Here is a 19,078-nt window from a genome sequence, read left to right on the forward strand (position 1 = left end):
ATTATAATAATATAGACAGTAACTGACAGTTTTTAGGTCATCAGCTCATTCACACAAATGAGGCTCCTACAGCCCGTGATTAACGCGGCTGGGATTGCTATATAAAAGCAGGCGACAGGCATTCAGTTACTGTTCCATTGAATTAGAATGGGCAAACGAGTGACCTTGCGACGTTGAGGCGTGGTATATTTTGGTGCCCAAGGTTACTCCAGATCCAGTATCTCATCATTCTCCCTCCTGGCTTTTCAAAAACACATGACAGTCTGGGTTACCGAGATGGCCGACAACAAAAACTTCCAGTCAGTGGCAGTCCCGGGGGAAAACATCTCGTTGATGAGAGAGGTCAAAGGAGAACGCTAGAGTGGTGCAAGTAACAGGGCCACAGACAGACAGATAACGGAGCAGTAACAACATGGTGTGCGAACAGCATCTCAGAAACACCACTTGTCGGTCCTTGTCACGATGGCTATTGGCACAGACGACACACCGGAATCCACGCCTATCAGCTAAAACACCAGAGCAGCTCCAGTGGGCACGCACTTCCAACCAACACTGGTACAATTGAGATGGAACAACATCGCCTGGTTACAAATCCCGTTTCCTGTTGGCGTCAAGCTGATGGGAGATCAGAATTTGTCGTATGCAGCATGAGTCCTGACTCATCCTGCCTGGTGTCAACGGTAAACAGGCTGGTGGCGGTGGTGTACTGGTGTGGTTAATGTTTCTGGCACACCTTAGGTCCTTGATACCATTTGCGAAAAATAAACGTTTCCGCACTTTTGTAGAATCCATGCCCCAAAGAATTCAGGCATGTTCTGGATGCAAAGGGAGTCTGACCCGGTACTCAGATTGGGTGTAACCGATAAAACTGGCCAGTGAGTGTATATTTTGATTTAAAGTGCCATATACAGTATGCCTATAATAAACTATGTGAAAGATGGGAATTGTTCTCCTATGTGAGGGGGATAGAGGAGGTCGGTGTAATGGGACGCAGCTTTTGGCAACTAAAAAACAAAACTTCACACTTTTGCTACCCTTACACTTTGGAAGGTGACTCTTAACCTAATTCTCCTAACTGCTTACGGCAATTCTCTAACCTGCTGCTTCAGTTTCTAACCTGCTGGTAAGGTGAATTTTTGACAAAACTGTATCTCTTCTAGTCAAAACCTAGGGGAGGGGCTTTTATTTTCCTGTTAGTTTAGAAGGTCGAGGTCAAATGGTCAGAGGTTGGGGTTCTTGTGTGGTGGTATAGAGTGGGGATAGAGGGGGAAACTTGCCCAAGATAGAGCTGAGCTTCTCTAGTACTCTCTATGGGGGTGGTTCCTGGGGACATTTGAGTGAGTCGCACCTCCCTCTCTACTTCTCTCCGTCTCGTGTGCAGTCTTCTCTCGTACTGGCGCTGGTGATGACGTATTTGAGAACTCGTAACGGACTCAGCTGATGCAGTGGAGGGCATCTGATAGATGATCCGCCTGGATCACCCTTAAAGAACTCCCGTCCGCCCCCAATCCTGTAACACAGTCCGGAACGCCTCCCCTAACACCCGAGATGTGCGCCCCCCAGTGGCCGACGCCGCCTACTACACTCGCTTCCAACCCCCTAGCGCTCCTGGACCCCGGCAGATGGACCCGCTAGGCCTCCTGTGGTGGTATGAGGAGGGTCCTTAACAGACATCAGCGGATGGGTGGCGGCGGCGGCAATGGCCCCAGCAAGCGCCCCGGAGGTGACGTGAGATGAAGGGTTGTACTGTCTCCCTGTGGGGGTTGAGCAGCTCCTGGAGGTACTCGTAGTCATGAAGTGGAGGAGCCTGGAAGGGACCCTTTCATGGTCAGCTGCGTTGTGTCGGATCGTTCTAAGGCCCCGGGGCCCTCACGCCTCCATATGGAGCCCACGCAGTCGAACGGCCCCACGCGGAAATGGGGATTGTACATCTGCCTACGCTGCTTCACCACTAGGGGGGCAGAGAGAGAGTTTAGAACGAAAAAGGAACAGGATGTTTGAAAACACACTGGAGCTTTTAAAGTACACAACAGACAGAAGAGGTAAGGTCCGCCTAGAGGAGGAAAAGGGGATAAGAGGAAGTTTCAGCTAGAGGAGAAAAAAGGGAGAGGAAGAGGAAGTTCATCAGCCTAGAGGGAAAAGGGAGAGGAGAGGAAGTTCAGCCTAGAGGAGGCAAAAGGGAGAGGACTAGGAAGTTCAGCCTAGAGGCGGGAAAAGGCAGATGAGAGGAAGTTCAGCCTAGAGGAGGAAAAGGGAGAGATAGGAAGTTCAAGCCTAGCGGAGGAAAAAGGAAGAGGAGAGGAAGTTCAGCCTAGAAGAAAAGGAAGAGGAGAGGAAGTTCAGCCTAGAAGAAGGGAAAAAAAGGAGAGGAAGGTCAGCCTAGAGGAGTGAAAAGGAGAGGAAGTTCAGCCTAGAGGAGGAAAAGGAGAGGAGAGCCGTTCAGCCTAGATGAGGAAAAGGAAGAGGAGAGGAAGTTTCAGCCTAGAGAGGAAAGGAAGGAGGGGAGGAAGTTTTCAGCCTAGAGGAGTAAAAGGAAGAGGAGAGTAAGTTCAGCCTAGAGGAGGAAAGGAGAAGGAAGGAAGGTTCAGCCTAGAGGAGGAAAAAGGAGAGGAAGGAGTTCAGCTAGAGGAGGAAAAGGAATAGGAGAGGAATTTCAGCCTAGAAAGGAAAAGGAAGGGGGAAGGAAGTTCACAGCCTAGAGAGGAAAAGGAAGAGTAGAGGAAGTTCAGCCTAGAAGAAAAGAAACTGAGAGGAAGTTCAGCCTAGAAGAAAGGAAGAGAGAGGAAAATTTCAGCTAGAAGAAAGGATAGAGGATAGGAAGTTCAGCCTAGAGGAAAGAAGAGGAAAGGAAATTCAGCCTTAGGAAGACAAGGAACGAGGCGGAACAGTTCAGCGTAGAAGAAGGAAGAGGACAGGTCAGCCAGAGGAAAAGGAGAGGAAGAAAAGAACAGGTGTGGGGCAACGACCAGAGAAGAAAATAATAGTTTGAAAGGAAAAGGAGTATACCACATCTAGTCAAACACAGAGATATTAGGCTTTTAATTGAGGGATACAGTCTGGGACACACCAATCAAGGGATATCCCCACTGCAGCCAGTCAGAATGAGAGTAACCAGTCTCTAAAGGAAAGCTACTTAGAAAGTAAAGGAAATGGGAGCTATGGCCAATTCAGACACCAGAAGTTCAAAGACGTCCATCCCGTCCCAAGTGACCAGCGTAGGAGACCATGGCCACAGCTTGGCTGGACACACTGGGCCTGGTACAGGTTGCTATGGAAACACCAATCACCATGGACCAGCTGCGTGTGAGCAGCAGTGTTAATGCTATACACTTGAGGGAGCAGGATCGAACACACCCTGCAAACGCGTCGACTTAATGACACCTCGACAGTATGTGGTGTTCCGAGCCCCTTGAGTTAGTGACTGCTAACACTCACACTGATCTAAGGCCGTTTTTACTTTTCGCCCATACAAGGTCCGAGTGTGTGTGATATGACTAATGTAGCTGACCTATATCTGTGCCTACTAGCAACTTCAACAGGTGCCTGCTCCTAATGCGGCACCCCAGTCCAGTCTCAGAGCTCCCCATAGTGCACTGTAGCAGCTATATAAAGAGTTGGGAGGTGCCTATACATATTTCAGACAGAGAAGCGGGATTGTCTACTGTTCTCATTAATGATATCAGGGAGTCTGACGCCTGCAGATATCTCCAGTGTTTATCAGGTGACATCCTGTATTTGGAACACACACACACACACAGTCGCCTTTAGATTTCAGACTCTCACATTTTCACAACCCCACACATCAAAACATCTGTGTCTTAAACCATTCACTTGTTTTATATCAACAATCAGTGTTTTTTTTGCTTATAATGAGAGCCTGCAACTACTAGTTTCAGCACACAAACTAATAACATGCCAACCACATTCGACAGAAAACCGTTTCATCAGATGAACGAGACAGAAGTGCCAATGTTATTTGGCTAGTCAGCAATATATAGTAAAGGAGCTAACAATTAAAAAATGTGCTTTGATATATTTCTGTTTATCATAAACCAGGTTTCCATCACCTTTTAATGTCCGATAAAACATTTCATGACAGAGGCGTTGGAAAGAGACAAACTTCCCAAACGTTGATAAAACGCTAGACTTCTCAACTTTGATAAACACGGCTAGACAAGGTGGAATCTTGTGTGTCTGTAAAATGACTTCTGCCAGAAATGTTGATGGAACGCTTAGGTGCAAATATTGATATAATAACCATCATATTGAAGTATACTTTGGAGTCACGTGATGACATGTGTGGTCCTCTCACTAACACTCGTTAGGAAAGCATGCAGTTCATTAGGTACAGATGAAATAAGTGATGAACTTCACAGGGTGGGAAGTGCCAGTGATGAGCTTGATGCTCCTTTTCAATATTTATTTTCTTAACATTTATTTTATCAGAGTCAGTACTGAGACCAAGGTCTGTTTTCGATGTGCCTTGAAATACAGAAATTACAGAAAAAAACACATGAATATAGATACAAAATGCAAGTAGAAAGAACAACATGGTCATAAAAAACAACACAATCATTAATTAGTGTCTCATCGCTTTCTTCTGAATTGCCATGGAGGCACCAGAAAATCACATTCATCATTAATTAGGCTCTCAATCAGCTTTCTGAATTGCCGTGGAGGCACCAGAACATCACATTCATCATTAATTATGCCTCAATCAGCTTTCTGAATTGCATGGAGGCACCAGAACATCAAATTCATCATTATTAGGTCCTCATCCTTTCTGAATTGCCGTGGAGGCACCAGAACATCACATTCATCTTATTAGTTCCTCAATCAGCTTTCTGAATTGCCATGGAGGCACCAGAACATCACATTCAACAGCATTTTGAAGATTTTTGCACCTCATTTGTGGAACAAACAAAAGCTGATTTACCTAACTCTGTATGAGACCAAAGGAATTTCCAGAGTTAACCATCCTGAGACCAGGGTGTGGTACAAGCATGTCTAAAGTTTAGTGAAGATGTTAGGTAACAGCGGGACTTTTTGTAAAAGGGCTTAGAAATGAATAAACATAGCAATGTATCAACCTACGTGACATCAGAAGAATGCAGCGATGAGCACTAAAATTGTCACCCGTAATAAAGCGCAGTGCGCCATGACAAACTGCATCTAACGGCTTCAATGAAGTGGCAGCTGCGTTCATACAGATGATGTCGCCATAGTCTACTTGCGATGAACGTCAACTGAATAACCTGCTTTCTGCTATTTAGCGAGAGGCAGGACCTATTTCTACAGAAGACCATTTTTATTCTCAGATTTTTTACTATCAATATTCTTTTAAAAGACAGCTTTCATCTATCCAGATGCAGATATTTGTAAGCAGGGACGCAATCAATAAGGACACCATCCAAAATACATGCTTAATCAGAGCTATTTTATATATGTGCTCCAGAGAACAACATGTGCTTAGTTTGACCTGCATTCAATACTAATGTCAGGTCAATAAAGTTTCTGTAATACAATGAAGGCAGACTGTAGTTCAGAGAGTACTGGTCAACCGTGGGGGAAATGGCATAAACAACTGTATTAAACGTAAAAGTACAGGACCACAGATCACACCCTGCGGGACACCTTTGTAATATCCAGGAAACCTGATACACATGAGTTCTATCTGTTAAGTAATTTTTAAACCAGTTACATGCAGGCTGGTCTAGGCCAATTGAGGAAAGCCTCCGAATTGGCAGTGAGTGATCAACAGTATCGAAAGGTCAATGAAGATGTCAATGTTGCCTTTTAGCTATAGAGTTAACCACATCAAGGAGGGATGCAGCAGAGATAGTGCTATGACCGTTCTAAACTGATGTACATTTAGAATACATTCTCAAGATAAGAAAGATCTTAGCTGAGAGTGAATCAGGATTCTAATAGTTTAGCAAGACAGTTCTGAAATAGCGCAATTATTATTTAGGTCACAAGGACATACTGGCGGGTCTTATTCTGGTGACATGATGACGATGCTTGGCTGCTCCGAGTATCCATAGCAACAGCTCAGCTTGGGCTGCTCTACTCAATGCAGAGACAGGAGATACAGTTAGCTGTTAGCTACTTTTCTCACTCAATACTCTTGAGTTTTAATCGAGTATAATTATTTTCTGTCAAATAATCCCTCCTGTTTTATATTTGTGATGAAACACTTCTGACACCATGTTATGATATTAGCCAGATATCACTAACGTTTGATTGCGGAGGCATTTGCTCGTGCTCTGCTGCGTAGTTCAGTGATATCTGGCTAATATCATAACATGGTGTCAGAAGTGTTTCATCACCAAATATAAAACAGGAGGGATTATTTGACAGAAAATAATTATACTCCGATAAAACTCAAGGATTATTGAGTGAGGAAAAGTAGCTAACAGCTAACTGCTATCTCATGTCTCTGCATTGAGTAGAGCAGCCCAAGCTGAGCTGTTGCTATGGATACTCGGAGCAGCCAAGCATCGATCATCATGTCACCAGAATAAGACCCGCCAGTATGTCCTTGTGACCTAAATAATAATTGCGCTATTTCAGAACTGTCTTGCTAAACTATTAGAATCCTTGATTCATTCTCAGCTAAGATCTTTCTTATCTTTGAAATGTATTCTAAATGTACATCAGTTTTAGACCAGGTCATAGCACTATCTCTGCTGCATCCCTCCTTGATGTGGTTAACTCTATAGCTAAAAGGCAACATTGACATCTTCATTGACCTTTCGATACTGTTGATCACTCACTGCCAATTCGGAGGCTTTCCTCAATTGGCCTAGACCAGCCTGCATGTAACTGGTTTAAAAATTACTTAACAGATAGAACTCCATGTGTATCAGGTTTCCTGGATATTACAAAAGGTGTCCCGCAGGGGTTGATTCTGGGTCCTGTACTTTTTACTGTTTAATACAGTTGTTTATGCCATTTCCCCCACGGTTGACCAGGTACTCTCTGAACTACAGTCTGCCTTCATTGTATTACAGAAACTTTATTGACCTGACATTAGTATTGAATGCAGGTCAAACTAAGCACATGTTGTTCTCTGGAGCACATATATAAAAATAGCTCTGATTTAAGCATGTATTTTGGATGGTGTCCTTATTGATTGTGTCCCTGCTTACAAATATCTGGGCATCTGGAGAGATGAAAGCTGTCTTTTAAAAAGCATATTGATAGTAAAAAATCTGAGAATAAAAATGGTCTTCTGTAGAAATAGGTCCTGCCTCTCGCTAAATAGCAGAAAGCAGGTTATTCAGTTGACGTTCCTATCGCAAGTAGACTATGGCGACATCATCTGTATGAACGCAGCTGCCACTTCATTGAAGCCGTTAGATGCAGTTTGTCATGGCGCACTGCGCTTTATTACAGGTGACAGTTTTAGTACTCATCGCTGCATTCTTCTGATGTCACGTAGGTTGATACATTGCTATGTTTATTCATTTCTAAAGCCCTTTTACAAAAAGTCCCCGCTGTACCTAACATCTTCACTAAACTTTAGACATGCTTGTTACCACACCTGGTCTCAGGGATGGTTAACTCTGGAAATTCCTTTGGTCTCTACAGAGTTAGGTAAATCAGCTTTTAGTTTGTTCCACAAATGAGGTGCAAAAATCTTCAAAATGTTGTTGAATGTGATGTTCTGGTGCCTCCATGGCAATTCAGAAAGCTGATTGAGGACCTAATTAATGATGAATGTGATGTTCTGGTGCCTCCACGGCAATTCAGAAAGCTGATTGAGGACCTAATTAATGATGAATTTGATGTTCTGGTGCCTCCATGGCAATTCAGAAAGCTGATTGAGGACCTAATTAATGATGAATGTGATGTTCTGGTGCCTCCACGGCAATTCAGAAAGCTGATTGAGGACCTAATTAATGATGAATGTGATGTTCTGGTGCCTCCATGGCAATTCAGAAAGCTGATTGAGGACCTAATTAATGATTGTGTTTGTTTTTTATGACCATGTTGTTCTTTCTACTTGCATTTTGTATCTATATTCATGTGTTTTTTTCTGTAATTTCTGTATTTCAAGGCACATCGGTAAAACAGACCTTGGTCTCAGTATGACTCTGATAAAATAAATGTTAAAGAAAATAAAATATTGAAAAGGAGCATCAAGCTCATCACTGTGCACTTTCCCCACCCTGTGAAGTTCATCACTTATTTCATCTGTAGCCTAATGAACTGCATGCTTTCCTAACGAGTGTTAGTGAGAGGACCACACATGTCATCACGTGACTCCAAGTTTACTTCAATATGATGGTTATTATATCAATATTTGCACCTAAGCGTTTCCATCACCATTTCTGGCAGAAGTCATTTTACAGACACAAAGATTCCACCTTGTCTAGCGTGTTTTATCAACGTTTGAGAAGTCTAGCGTGTTTTATCAACGTTTGGGAAGTTTGTGCTCTTTCCAACAGGCCTGTCATGAAATGTTTTATCGGACATTAAAAGGTTGGATGGAAACCTGGTTTATGATAAACAGAAATATATCAAAGCACATTTTTTTAAATTGTTAGCTCATTTACTTATATGCTGCTAGCCAAATAACATTGCACTTCTGTCTGTCATCTGATGAAAGCGGTTTTCTGTCGAATGTGTTGCAGTTATGTATTTTGTGTGATGAAAAACTAGAGTTGCACGCTCTATTAAAGCAAAAAAAACACTGATTTTTGATATAAAACAAAGGTGAAATGGTTTAAGACGCAGATGTTTTGATGGTGTGGGTTTTGAAAATGTGGAGTTCTGAAAGCTAAATGCGACTGTGTGTGTGTGTGTGTTCACACTACAGTGATGTCACCTGATAAACACTGTAGATATCTGCAGCGTCAGACTCCCTGATACATTAATAGAACAGTAATCCCTTCTCTGTCTGAATATGTATAGCACCTCCCCACAACTCTTTATATACTGCTACAGGACACTAGGGGGAGCTCTGAGACTGGACTGGGGGTGCCCATTAGGAGCAGCACCTGGGTAGAAGTTGCTAGTAGGCACAGATATAGGATCAGCTTACATTAGTCATATCCTATCCTTGACCTTTAGGGCAGGAAAAGTAAAACTGGCCTTAGATCAGTGTTGAGTGTTAGCATCATCTAACTAAAGGGGCATCGGAACACACATCTGTGAGTGTCATTAGTCGACCGGTTTGCAGGTGTGTGTTTACATCCTGCTCCCTCAAGTGTATAGCATTAACATCTGCTGGCTCACACACATCTGGCCATGGTGATTGGTGTTTCCATAGCAACCTGACCAGGGCCAGGTGTGCCAGCCAGCTGTGCCATTGGTCCTCCGGCTGGGTCACTAGGGACGGGATTGGACGCTTTGAACTTTCTGGTGTTCTGAATTCCATTAAGCCCCATTTCCTTTTACTTTCCTAAGTAGTGTTTCCTTTAGAGACTGGTTTCATCTCATTCTGATTGGCTGCAGTGGGGAATCCCTTGATGGTGTGTCCCAACTGTATCCCTCATTAAAAGCCTAATATCTCTGTTTTGACTAGATGTGGTACTCTTTTCCTTTCAACTATTATTTTCTTCTCTGTCCTCCCATCACCTGTTCTTTCTTCCTCTCCCTTTTCCTCTAGGCTGACCTTCCTCTTCCTTTTCTTCTAGGCTGAACTTCCTCTCCTCTTCCTTTTCTTCTAGGCTGAACTTCCTCTCCTCTTCCTTTTCCTCCTCTAGGCTGAACTTCCTCTCCTCTTCCTTTTCTTCTAGGCTGAACTTCCTCTCCTCTTCCTTTTCTTCTAGGCTGAACTTCCTCTCCTCTTCCTTTTCTTCTAGGCTGAACTTCCTCTCCTCTTCCTTTTCCTCTTCTAGGCTGAACTTCCTCTCCTCTTCCTTTTCCTCTTCTAGGCTGAACTTCCTCTCCTCTTCCTTTTCCTCCTCTAGGCTGAACTTCCTCTCCTCTTCCTTTTCCTCCTCTAGGCTGAACTTCCTCTCCTCTTCCTTTTCCTCCTCTAGGCTGAACTTCCTCTCCTCTTCCTTTTCCTCCTCTAGGCTGAACTTCCTCGCCTCTTCCTTTTCCTCCTCTAGGCTGAACTTCCTCGCCTCTTCCTTTTCCTCCTCTAGGCTGAACTTCCTCGCCTCTCCCTTTTCCTCCTCTAGGCTGAACTTCCTCTCCTTTTCCTCCTCTAGGCTGACCTTCCTCTCCTCTTCCTTTTCTTCTAGGCTGAACTTCCTCTCCTCTTCCATTTCTTCTAGGCTGAACTTCCTCTCCTCTCCCTTTTCCTCCTCTAGGCTGAACTTCCTCTCCCTTTTCCTCCTCTAGGCTGAACTTCCTCTCCCTTTTCCTCCTCTAGGCTGAACTTCCTCTCCTCCCTTTTCCTCCTCTAGGCTGAACTTCCTCTCCCTTTTCCTCCTCTAGGCTGAACTTCCTCTCCTGCCTTTTCCTCCTCTAGGCTGAACTTCCTCTCCTCTCCCTTTCCTCCTCTAGGCTGACCTTCCTCTCTGTCTGGTTGTGTACTTTAAAAGCTCCAGTGTGTTTTCAACATCTGTTCCTTTTTCGTTCTAAACTCTCTCTCTCTCCCCCCTAGTGGTGAAGCAGCGTATGCAGATGTACAACTCCCCGTACCGCGGCGTGTCTGACTGCGTGGGCTCCATCTGGAGGCGCGAGGGCCCCGGGGCCTTCTACCGCTCCTACACAACGCAGCTGACCATGAACGTCCCCTTCCAGGCTCTCCACTTCATGACCTACGAGTACCTCCAGGAGCTGCTCAACCCCCACAGACAGTACAACCCCTCCTCTCACGTCATCTCCGGGGCGCTTGCTGGGGCCATTGCCGCCGCCGCCACCACCCCGCTGGATGTCTGTAAGACCCTCCTCAACACCCAGGAGGCCCTAGCGGTCCATGCCGAGGTCCCAGGAGCGCTGGGGGTTGGAGCGAGTGTAGGGACGGCGTCGGCCACTGGGGGGCGCCACATCTCGGGGTTAGGGGAGGCGTTCCGGACTGTGTACAGGATGGGGGGCGGGACGGCGTTCTTTAAGGGTGTCCAGGCCAGGATCATCTATCAGATGCCCTCCACTGCCATCAGCTGGTCCGTCTACGAGTTCTTCAAATACGTCATCACCAAGCGCCAGTACGAGAGAAGACTGCACCACCGAGACGGAGAGAAGTAGAGAGGGAGGGGCGACCTTCACTCAAAATGTCCCCCAAGGAACCCACCCCCATAGAGATGTACTAGAGAGCTCAGCTCCTATCTTTGGGCCAAGTTCCCCCTCTATCTAACTCTATAACCACCCCACAGTAACCCCACCTCTGACCATTTGACCTCTGACCTTCTAAACTAACCAGGAAATAAAAGCCCCTCCCCCTAGTGTTTTTGACTAGAAGAGATACAGCTTTTGTCAAAATTCACCTTACACAGCAGGTTTAGAACTTACGCAGCAGGTTAGGAGAATTGCCGTAGCAGTTTAGGAGAATTAGGTTAAGGTAAGGAAAAGTGTAAGGGTTAGCAAAAGTGAAGTTTTGTTTTTTGTTGCCAAAAGCTGTGTCCCATCTACACCTGACCTCCTCTTATCCCCTCACATAGGAGAACAAGTCCCCATCTTTCACATAGTTTATTATAGGCATACTGTATATGGCACTTTAAATCAAATATACACTCACTGGCCAGTTTATTAGGTACACCCATCTAGTACCGGGTCAGACTCCCTTTGCCTCCAGAACAGCCTGAATTCTTTGGGGCATGGATTCTACAAAGTGTCGGAAACGTTATTTTCTCAATTGGTATCAAGGGACCTAAGGTGTGCCAGGAAACATTCCCCACACCAGTACACCACCGCCACCAGCCTGTACCGTTGACACCAGGCAGGATGAGTCCATGGACTCATGCTGCATACGCCAAATTCTGACTCTGCCATCAGCTTGACGCAACAGGAACCGGGATTTGTCAGACCAGGCGATGTTGTTCCATTCCTCAATTGTACAGTGTTGGTGAAGGCGTGCCCACTGGAGCTGCTTCCTGTTGTTTTTAGCTGATAGGAGTGGATTCCGGTGTGGTCGTCTGCTGCAATAGCCCATCTGTGACAAGGACCGACAAGTTGTGTTCTGAGATGCTGTTCTGCACACCACTGTTGTACTGCTCCGTTATCTGTCTGTTTGTGGCCTGTTACCTTGCACCACTCTAGCCGTTCTCCTTTGACCTCTCTCATCAACGAGATGTTTTCCCCCGGGACTGCCACTGACTGGACGTTTTTTGTTTGTCGTGCCATTCTCGGTAAACCCTAGACTGTCATGTGTGAAAAGCCCAGGAGGGCAGACTGATGAGATACTGGATCTGGAGTACCTGGCACCAACAATCATACCACGCTCAACGTCGCTTAGGTCACTCGTTTTGCCCATTCTAACTTTCAATGGAACAGTAACTGAATGCCTGTCTGCCTGCTTTATATAGCAAGCCACAGCCGCGTTACTCACTGGCTGTAGGAGCCATCCATTTTGGTGAATGAGCTGATGTACCTAAAACTGTCCAGTTACTGTCTATATTATTATAATTATATTTCTGCATTTCCCTACTATAACCACTAGGGGGCTTTGAGTCTCGTCCTCCATTGGCTTTATGGACAGATCTAAAAGAGTCCCAATATCTACTTTCTCCTGCAAATGTGCACTCGTTCACTACTTCCCACAAATCTAATAGCATTGGGTTGGTGGAGACATGGACTAGTCAGTTTCCACCATATTTCTTATACCAGTCATTTCCTTTTAAATCAGTGAAGGGAAGTGAACAAGGGCACACTTTGGGAGGAAGGTGAGGTCATGGGGACGTAGACCAAGTGAAGACATCTGTATTGGGTGATGACTGGAGTCAGTGGATTCAGCATTAAGGATATATCTATAGTCACTACTACCACTGGACTATATTTAGATTAACGTCTAGCATTCTGAAATGGGAAGGAAATTCACCAGATTGTTTCATGCAACGCTATTTAAAACAATAACGGCCTTTTCCATCTTTGAGATAGTGACTTGGCTTGTGTTAATTATTTCTTCGCCTGTATGTATACATTGAGGAATATGAGTATTTTGACTTGAAATGTTCAACACATTGGAGTTGATCAAGGCAGTGGTGTTGACTGTGTGTGGATGTGACTGACTGAATGAGGAAGAGAGAAATAAATAAAATAGGAGTGCAAAGCGCTAGAACATTGAGTGCAAAGCGCTAGAACATTGAGTGCAAAGCGCTAGAACATTGAGTGCAACGCGCTAGAACATTGAGTGCAACGCGCTAGAACATTGAGTGCAACGCGCTAGAACATTGAGTGCAAAGTGCTAGGACACCATATAGAGAATAATGTGCCTTTTGGGACAGAACCTCTGGGGATGGGAGGAGGGTGTACTACACCTCCAGTCTACCAGACTGTTGAGAGTTATGGGCTTTGTTTCAGATGGCACCCTATTCCCTGTATAGTGCACTACTTACAGGGAGAAGACCTTTCCCTTGAGAGTGCGTGTAGTGTCCCAAATGGCATCTTGGCCCCTATATAGTGTACTACTTTTGATCACGGCTCATATGGATCTGGTCAAAAGTAGTGCACTATATAGGGAATAGGGTGCCATTTGGGACGGAACCTTCTGACCACGCACCGCTTTCTAGCACTTATAGTCATTTACAGTTATGTGTGGTGACTAATCATTTAAATAGTAACTTACATACATGTAGTTACTTATCCTATGGGAACTAATCATTTAAATAGTAACTTACATACATGTAGTTACTTATCCAATGGTAACTAATCATTTAAATAGTAACTTACATACATGTAGTTACTTATCCTATGGTAACTTTAGCAACATTTACTACGTACACACGGCCTTCGAATCAGCCGCCATGAGTCAAACGCACAAATACGAAGTCCTGCTGGACCCTAACCTTCATTTCTGAAGCCATATTATTACAGGAAAGAACATGTGTGAATAGGAATACTCTATCCTAGATGAACTCATTCTACCTGTAAAGGACTAGAGTTTCAGACAAGTGTTCTGCAACCGACCTGATAAGTGAAGATTTAATATATAGGTTCCTTCATATTATGGTTGGAAAATTCTGGGAACTTTTCAAAATTCTCAGTTTATCCAGAAATGTTCCTGTAATCATTAGGAAAAAAGCAGGGCATCCTGAATCCCCAATGACCTGTTGAAAACTTGGAATTTGGGGGAAGTTAGGGGAATTTTGGATCCTTGTAATAGATTACTTGGCAGGATATCCCCCTCATATAGACTAACCAACTGCCACCCAGATCGGCACCCTATAGAACCTATAGGTAGAAACAACAACATACTGAATACACAAGTAGCGAACAACGTTTTGAATATGTTAACAGTTAACTTAAAGGGGAAGTTCACTATTTTACAACTTTGTCAGATGGTTCCTCATCCTGAAAGTAGTCTATGGGCCAGAAGAAACGTATCAATGCTTCAGGGTTTTTTAAACAACCACTACAAAATTCAGTCAACTTTAGCCACCGCTAGCTCCTAAAATACTGAACTTCCCCTTTAAAGGAGTTGGTGAGAGAAAAGATAACTGAATGTAGAATGTGTGTTTCCTGCCGTATGCCATGTTTGGGAGTGGAAACCAAAGACTGAAAGAACGGGGGATGGGTGAATTTGATGTGATGAAAAGCTAGAGAAGAAGATTGATCTGTATTGAAAGAGAAACTTCTTCCTGTATTTTGTGAATTGTAAATAAATAGTCGCTAACGGGCAGCGCCTCGCAGAAGCAGGGTCTTCTCTTGGGACTGCTGCCCCCATGTGCTGGAGAGAAATGATCCATGACAATGTGTCCTGTCTCTTTTTTTGTGAAAATGTTCTGTAAGAAATGTCTGTTATTTTAACAGTAAAACACTGGAAAAGTGCATGTTAAAGCTGCAGTCTGTAACTTTATTTTGTCGTAGAAAGTATTGTCCTGCACTTTGTATACTAAGGTGGCTGGTATTGCTCGTCCCTAACTCTCCTCAATCCTTACCCCTCTTCCATCCCTACCCCTCCTCACAAACCCTGTGTCATCTGTCTGTCTGTCTGCCCGTGTGCGTAGGCCTATATTTTCAAGAATAACCTCAGCTGTAGCCAGCCTATACAGCCCTGTCCATAGTTTGATGAATTGTGTGTCAGTGGTGTTTTTAATGTGGGAAGAAAATCTAAACCCTCTTCATCAGTGATGCAGCTGGTGGCAGATGAAGCACACACAGACAATGCCTGCAGCCCAAATTGCACCCTATTCCCTATTTAGTGCACTACTTTTGACCAGGGCCTATAGGGCTCTAGTCAAAAGTAGTGCACTCTGTAGGGCCATTTGGGACGCAGGATAATAACTCACATCATCATAGCCTTGAGTGGATGGTGTGTAAATAACATCCGTCATAATTAAGTTTGGTAGTATGGCGTGTGTCAGCTGTATCAGCACCCCTATGATATCCAGCTACTGAGATATACAGGTAACTGACTAAATAAAGGAAACATTTGAGTACATGAGAGATAGAAAGTGAATATATGAGTTAATTAAGCAATTAACATCCCATCATGCTTAGGGTCATGTAGAAAACTGCCCAGTTGACCATTATTTTGTCTGCCATGACTAGAAGAGATTTTAGTGATTTGAAAGAGGGGTCTCAAAGAAGCGTAGGTGATTTAAATTAAGTGTGTGTGTCATTCCCCAGATCTCAACCCAATTCAATACTTATGGGAGATTCTTGAGAGATTCTGAGACAGCATTTTCCACCACCATCAACAAAACACCAAATGATGGTATTTCTGGTGGAAGAACTGTCGCGTCCCGGCAACGTAGGTCCAGACACTTGTAGAATCTATGCCAAGGTGCATTGAAGATGTTCTGATGGCTCATGGTGGCCCCACGCCCTATTAACACACTTCATAATATTGTTTCCTTTATTTTGGCAGTTACTTGTATGTTTTACACGAGAATAATGTCTCCTGGAAATACACAGAGAATGATGAATGTCTAGGCTATCCACTGTCATGCTGGTTCTGAGTTGCACCCCGAGAGACGACAGCCCGAGGTGTACCATGTTACAATAGCGTGTGGGGCCTAGCCTATATCATCCATTGCATTAGGTTAGGATAAAATTACTAGGATATCAGGGTTGGGGTCAAATCCATTTAAATTCCAGGCAATTCGGTAAATACACTGACATTTCAGTTCTGCTCAATGCTCTTTAATATGGAAAATGTGGAATTGGAATTTGTTTCATTTTCTGAATTGAAATGGAATTGGCCCCAACCCTGTTAGATGGCCAACATTGGTGAAGTAGGTCTAAGCATAAAGATTTATGATTTAGTCATACTCCTTATTTTTGTGCACTTCCCTTAAGGCGTTTACAGATGGGCCAAGGTCTTTTTAGCTAACATGCCTCTCCTGTCTTTGGCAAATGACAGGATTGGCAAGGAGTGTACAAGCTGAACAGAGACGGTGACCAGGCCTCTCTAGGCCGGAGTCTGAACATAAGCCATAGAACAGACCAGACTTAACAAGCTGCTGGTTAGTCCTGATGGAACAGGGCTGAAGCATAATAAAAAGTGTACTAGCTGAACAGAGACGGTGACCAGGCCTCTCTAGGCCGGAGTCTGAACATAAGCCATAGAACAGACCAGACTTAACAAGCTGCTTGTTAGTCCTGATGGAACAGGGCTGAAGCATAATAAAAAGTGTACTAGCTGAACAGAGACGGTGACCAGGCCTCTCTAGGCCGGAGTCTGAACATAAGCCATAGAACAGACCAGACTTAACAAGCTGCTGGTTAGTCCTGATGGAACAGGGCTGAAGCATAATAAAAAGTGTACTAGCTGAACAGAGACGGTGACCAGGCCTCTCTAGGCCGGAGTCTGACCATAAGCCATAGAACAGACCAGACTTAACAAGCTGCTGGTTAGTCCTGATGGAACAGGGCTGAAGCATAATAAAAAGTGTACTAGCTGAACAGAGACGGTGACCAGGCCTCTCTAGGCCGGAGTCTGAACATAAGCCATAGAACAGACCAGACTTAACAAGCTGCTGGTCAGTCCTGATGGAACAGGGCTGAAGCATAATAAAAAGTGTACTAGCTGAACAGAGACGGCGAGCAGGCCTCTCTAGACCGGAGTCTGAACATAAGCCATAGAACAGACCAGACTTAACAAGCTGCTGGTTAGTCCTGATGGAACAGGGCTGAAGCATAATAAAAAGTCCATCACTCAGATGGTTTTCATTCAACGGGTGGTTCTCATTTGAACCAAACACACAGAAATTCTTTACTTCATGACCTTAGGACTATAAGGTTCTGACATTTGAACCAGACACACAGCAATTCTTTACTTCATGACCTTAGGACTATAAGGTTCTGACATTTGAACCAAACACACAGCAATTCTTTACTTCATGACCTTAGGACTATAAGGTTCTGACATTTTGGTAAGAAATTAGTTATTTACAGAGTTGCTCTTTAGGTGGTCCTTTACATGTGAGATGTCAGATTGTTTAAAAAAATATATATATTTACAAAGAATTGTTTTTAACATTCTATCTGGGCAAACACCCTAACGTTGTGCCTGCAGGTTATGTCTGCAATCCAATCACACTGCAACATAGTTGTTTGTAGGGTTAAATACAGTGCATTCAGACCCGTTTCCTTTTACCACATTTTGTTAAAATACAGCCTTACTCTAAAGTTGATGAAATAAATGTTTTCCTCATCAAACCACACACAATACCCCATGATGACAAAGAGAAAACAGGCTTTGAGAAATTTGAGAAATGTTTTGAAAATAAAAAACAAATACCTTATTTACATAAGTGTTCAGACCCTTTGCTATGAGATTTGAAATTGAGCTCAGGTGCATCCTGTTTCCATTCATCATCTTTGAGATGTTTCTACAACTTGATTGGAGTCCACCTGTGCTAAATTCAATTGATTGGACATGATTTGGAAAGGACCACACCTGTCTATATAAGGTCCCACAGTTGTCAGTGCATGTCAGAGAAAAGACGAAGCCATGAGGTCGAAGGAATTGTCCGTAAAGTTCCAACACAGGATTGTGTCGAGGCACAGATAAAACAGAGGCCTCCATCATTCTTAAATGGAAGAAGTTTTGAACCACCAAGACTCTTCCTAGAGCTGGCTGCCCGGCCAAACTGAGCAATTGGAGGAGAAGGGCCTTGGTCAGGGAGGTGACCGAGAACCCGATGGTCACTCTGACAGAGCTCCAGAGTTCATCTTTGGAGATGGGAGAACCTTCCAGAAAGACAACCATCTCTGCAGCACTCCACCAATCAGGCCTTTATTATAGTGGCCAGACGGAAGTCACTCCTCAGTAGCCCGCTTGGAGTTTGCCAAAAGGAACCTAAAGGACTCTGACCATGAGAAACAAGATTCTCTGGTCTGATGAAACCAAGATTGAACTCTTTGACCTGAATGCCAAGTGTCACATCTGGAGGATGTTTTTGCTATGTCATTATGGGTTATTGTGTGTAGACTGATGAAGGGGGAAAAAACAATTTAATCAATTTTAGAATAAGGCTGTAATGTAACAAAATGTGGAAAAAGTCAAGGGGTCTCAATACTTTCAGTCTGTGTGTGTGTGTGTGTGTGTGTGTGTGTGTGTGTGTGTGTGTGTGTGTGTGTGTGTGTGTGTGTGTGTGTGTGTGTGTGTTATATACACTGAACAAAAATATAAACGGAACATGTAAAGTCTTGTTCCTATGTTTCATGAGCTGAAATAAAAGATCCCAGAAATGTTCTATACACACAAAAAGCTTATTTCTCTAATTTTGTGTACAAATTTGTTTACATCCCTGTTAGTGAGCATTTCTCCTTTGCTAAGATAATCCATCCACCTGACAGACGTGGCATATCAAGAAGCTGATTAATCAGTATGATCCTTACACAGGTGCACCTTGTGCTGGGGAAAATAAAATGCCACTGTGCAGTTTTGTCACAACTCAATACCACAGATGTCTCAAGTTTTGATGGAACATTCAATTGGCATGCTGACTGCAGGAATGTCCACTAGAACTGTTGCCGGATAATTGTATGTTAATTTCTCTACCATAAGCCG

General features: G+C 43.9%; 1 protein-coding gene across 1 annotated transcript in view; it reads left to right on the forward strand.

Annotated features, from left to right (window-relative positions):
• The window catches only part of LOC120032827 (mitoferrin-2-like), a 251,179-nt gene extending 236,373 nt beyond the window's left edge, over window positions 1-14,806 (forward strand). Inside the window, exon 4 of the mRNA XM_038979021.1 lies at window positions 10,565-14,806. Within this exon, the coding sequence (XP_038834949.1) occupies window positions 10,565-11,148 (584 nt within the window). The 3' untranslated portion in view covers window positions 11,149-14,806. The remainder of the gene's footprint in view (window positions 1-10,564) is intronic.
• Window positions 14,807-19,078: the final 4,272 nt, after the last annotated feature.

This window comes from Salvelinus namaycush, chromosome 39, assembly GCF_016432855.1.
Source record: "Salvelinus namaycush isolate Seneca chromosome 39, SaNama_1.0, whole genome shotgun sequence".
Lineage (NCBI taxonomy): Eukaryota > Metazoa > Chordata > Actinopteri > Salmoniformes > Salmonidae > Salvelinus > Salvelinus namaycush.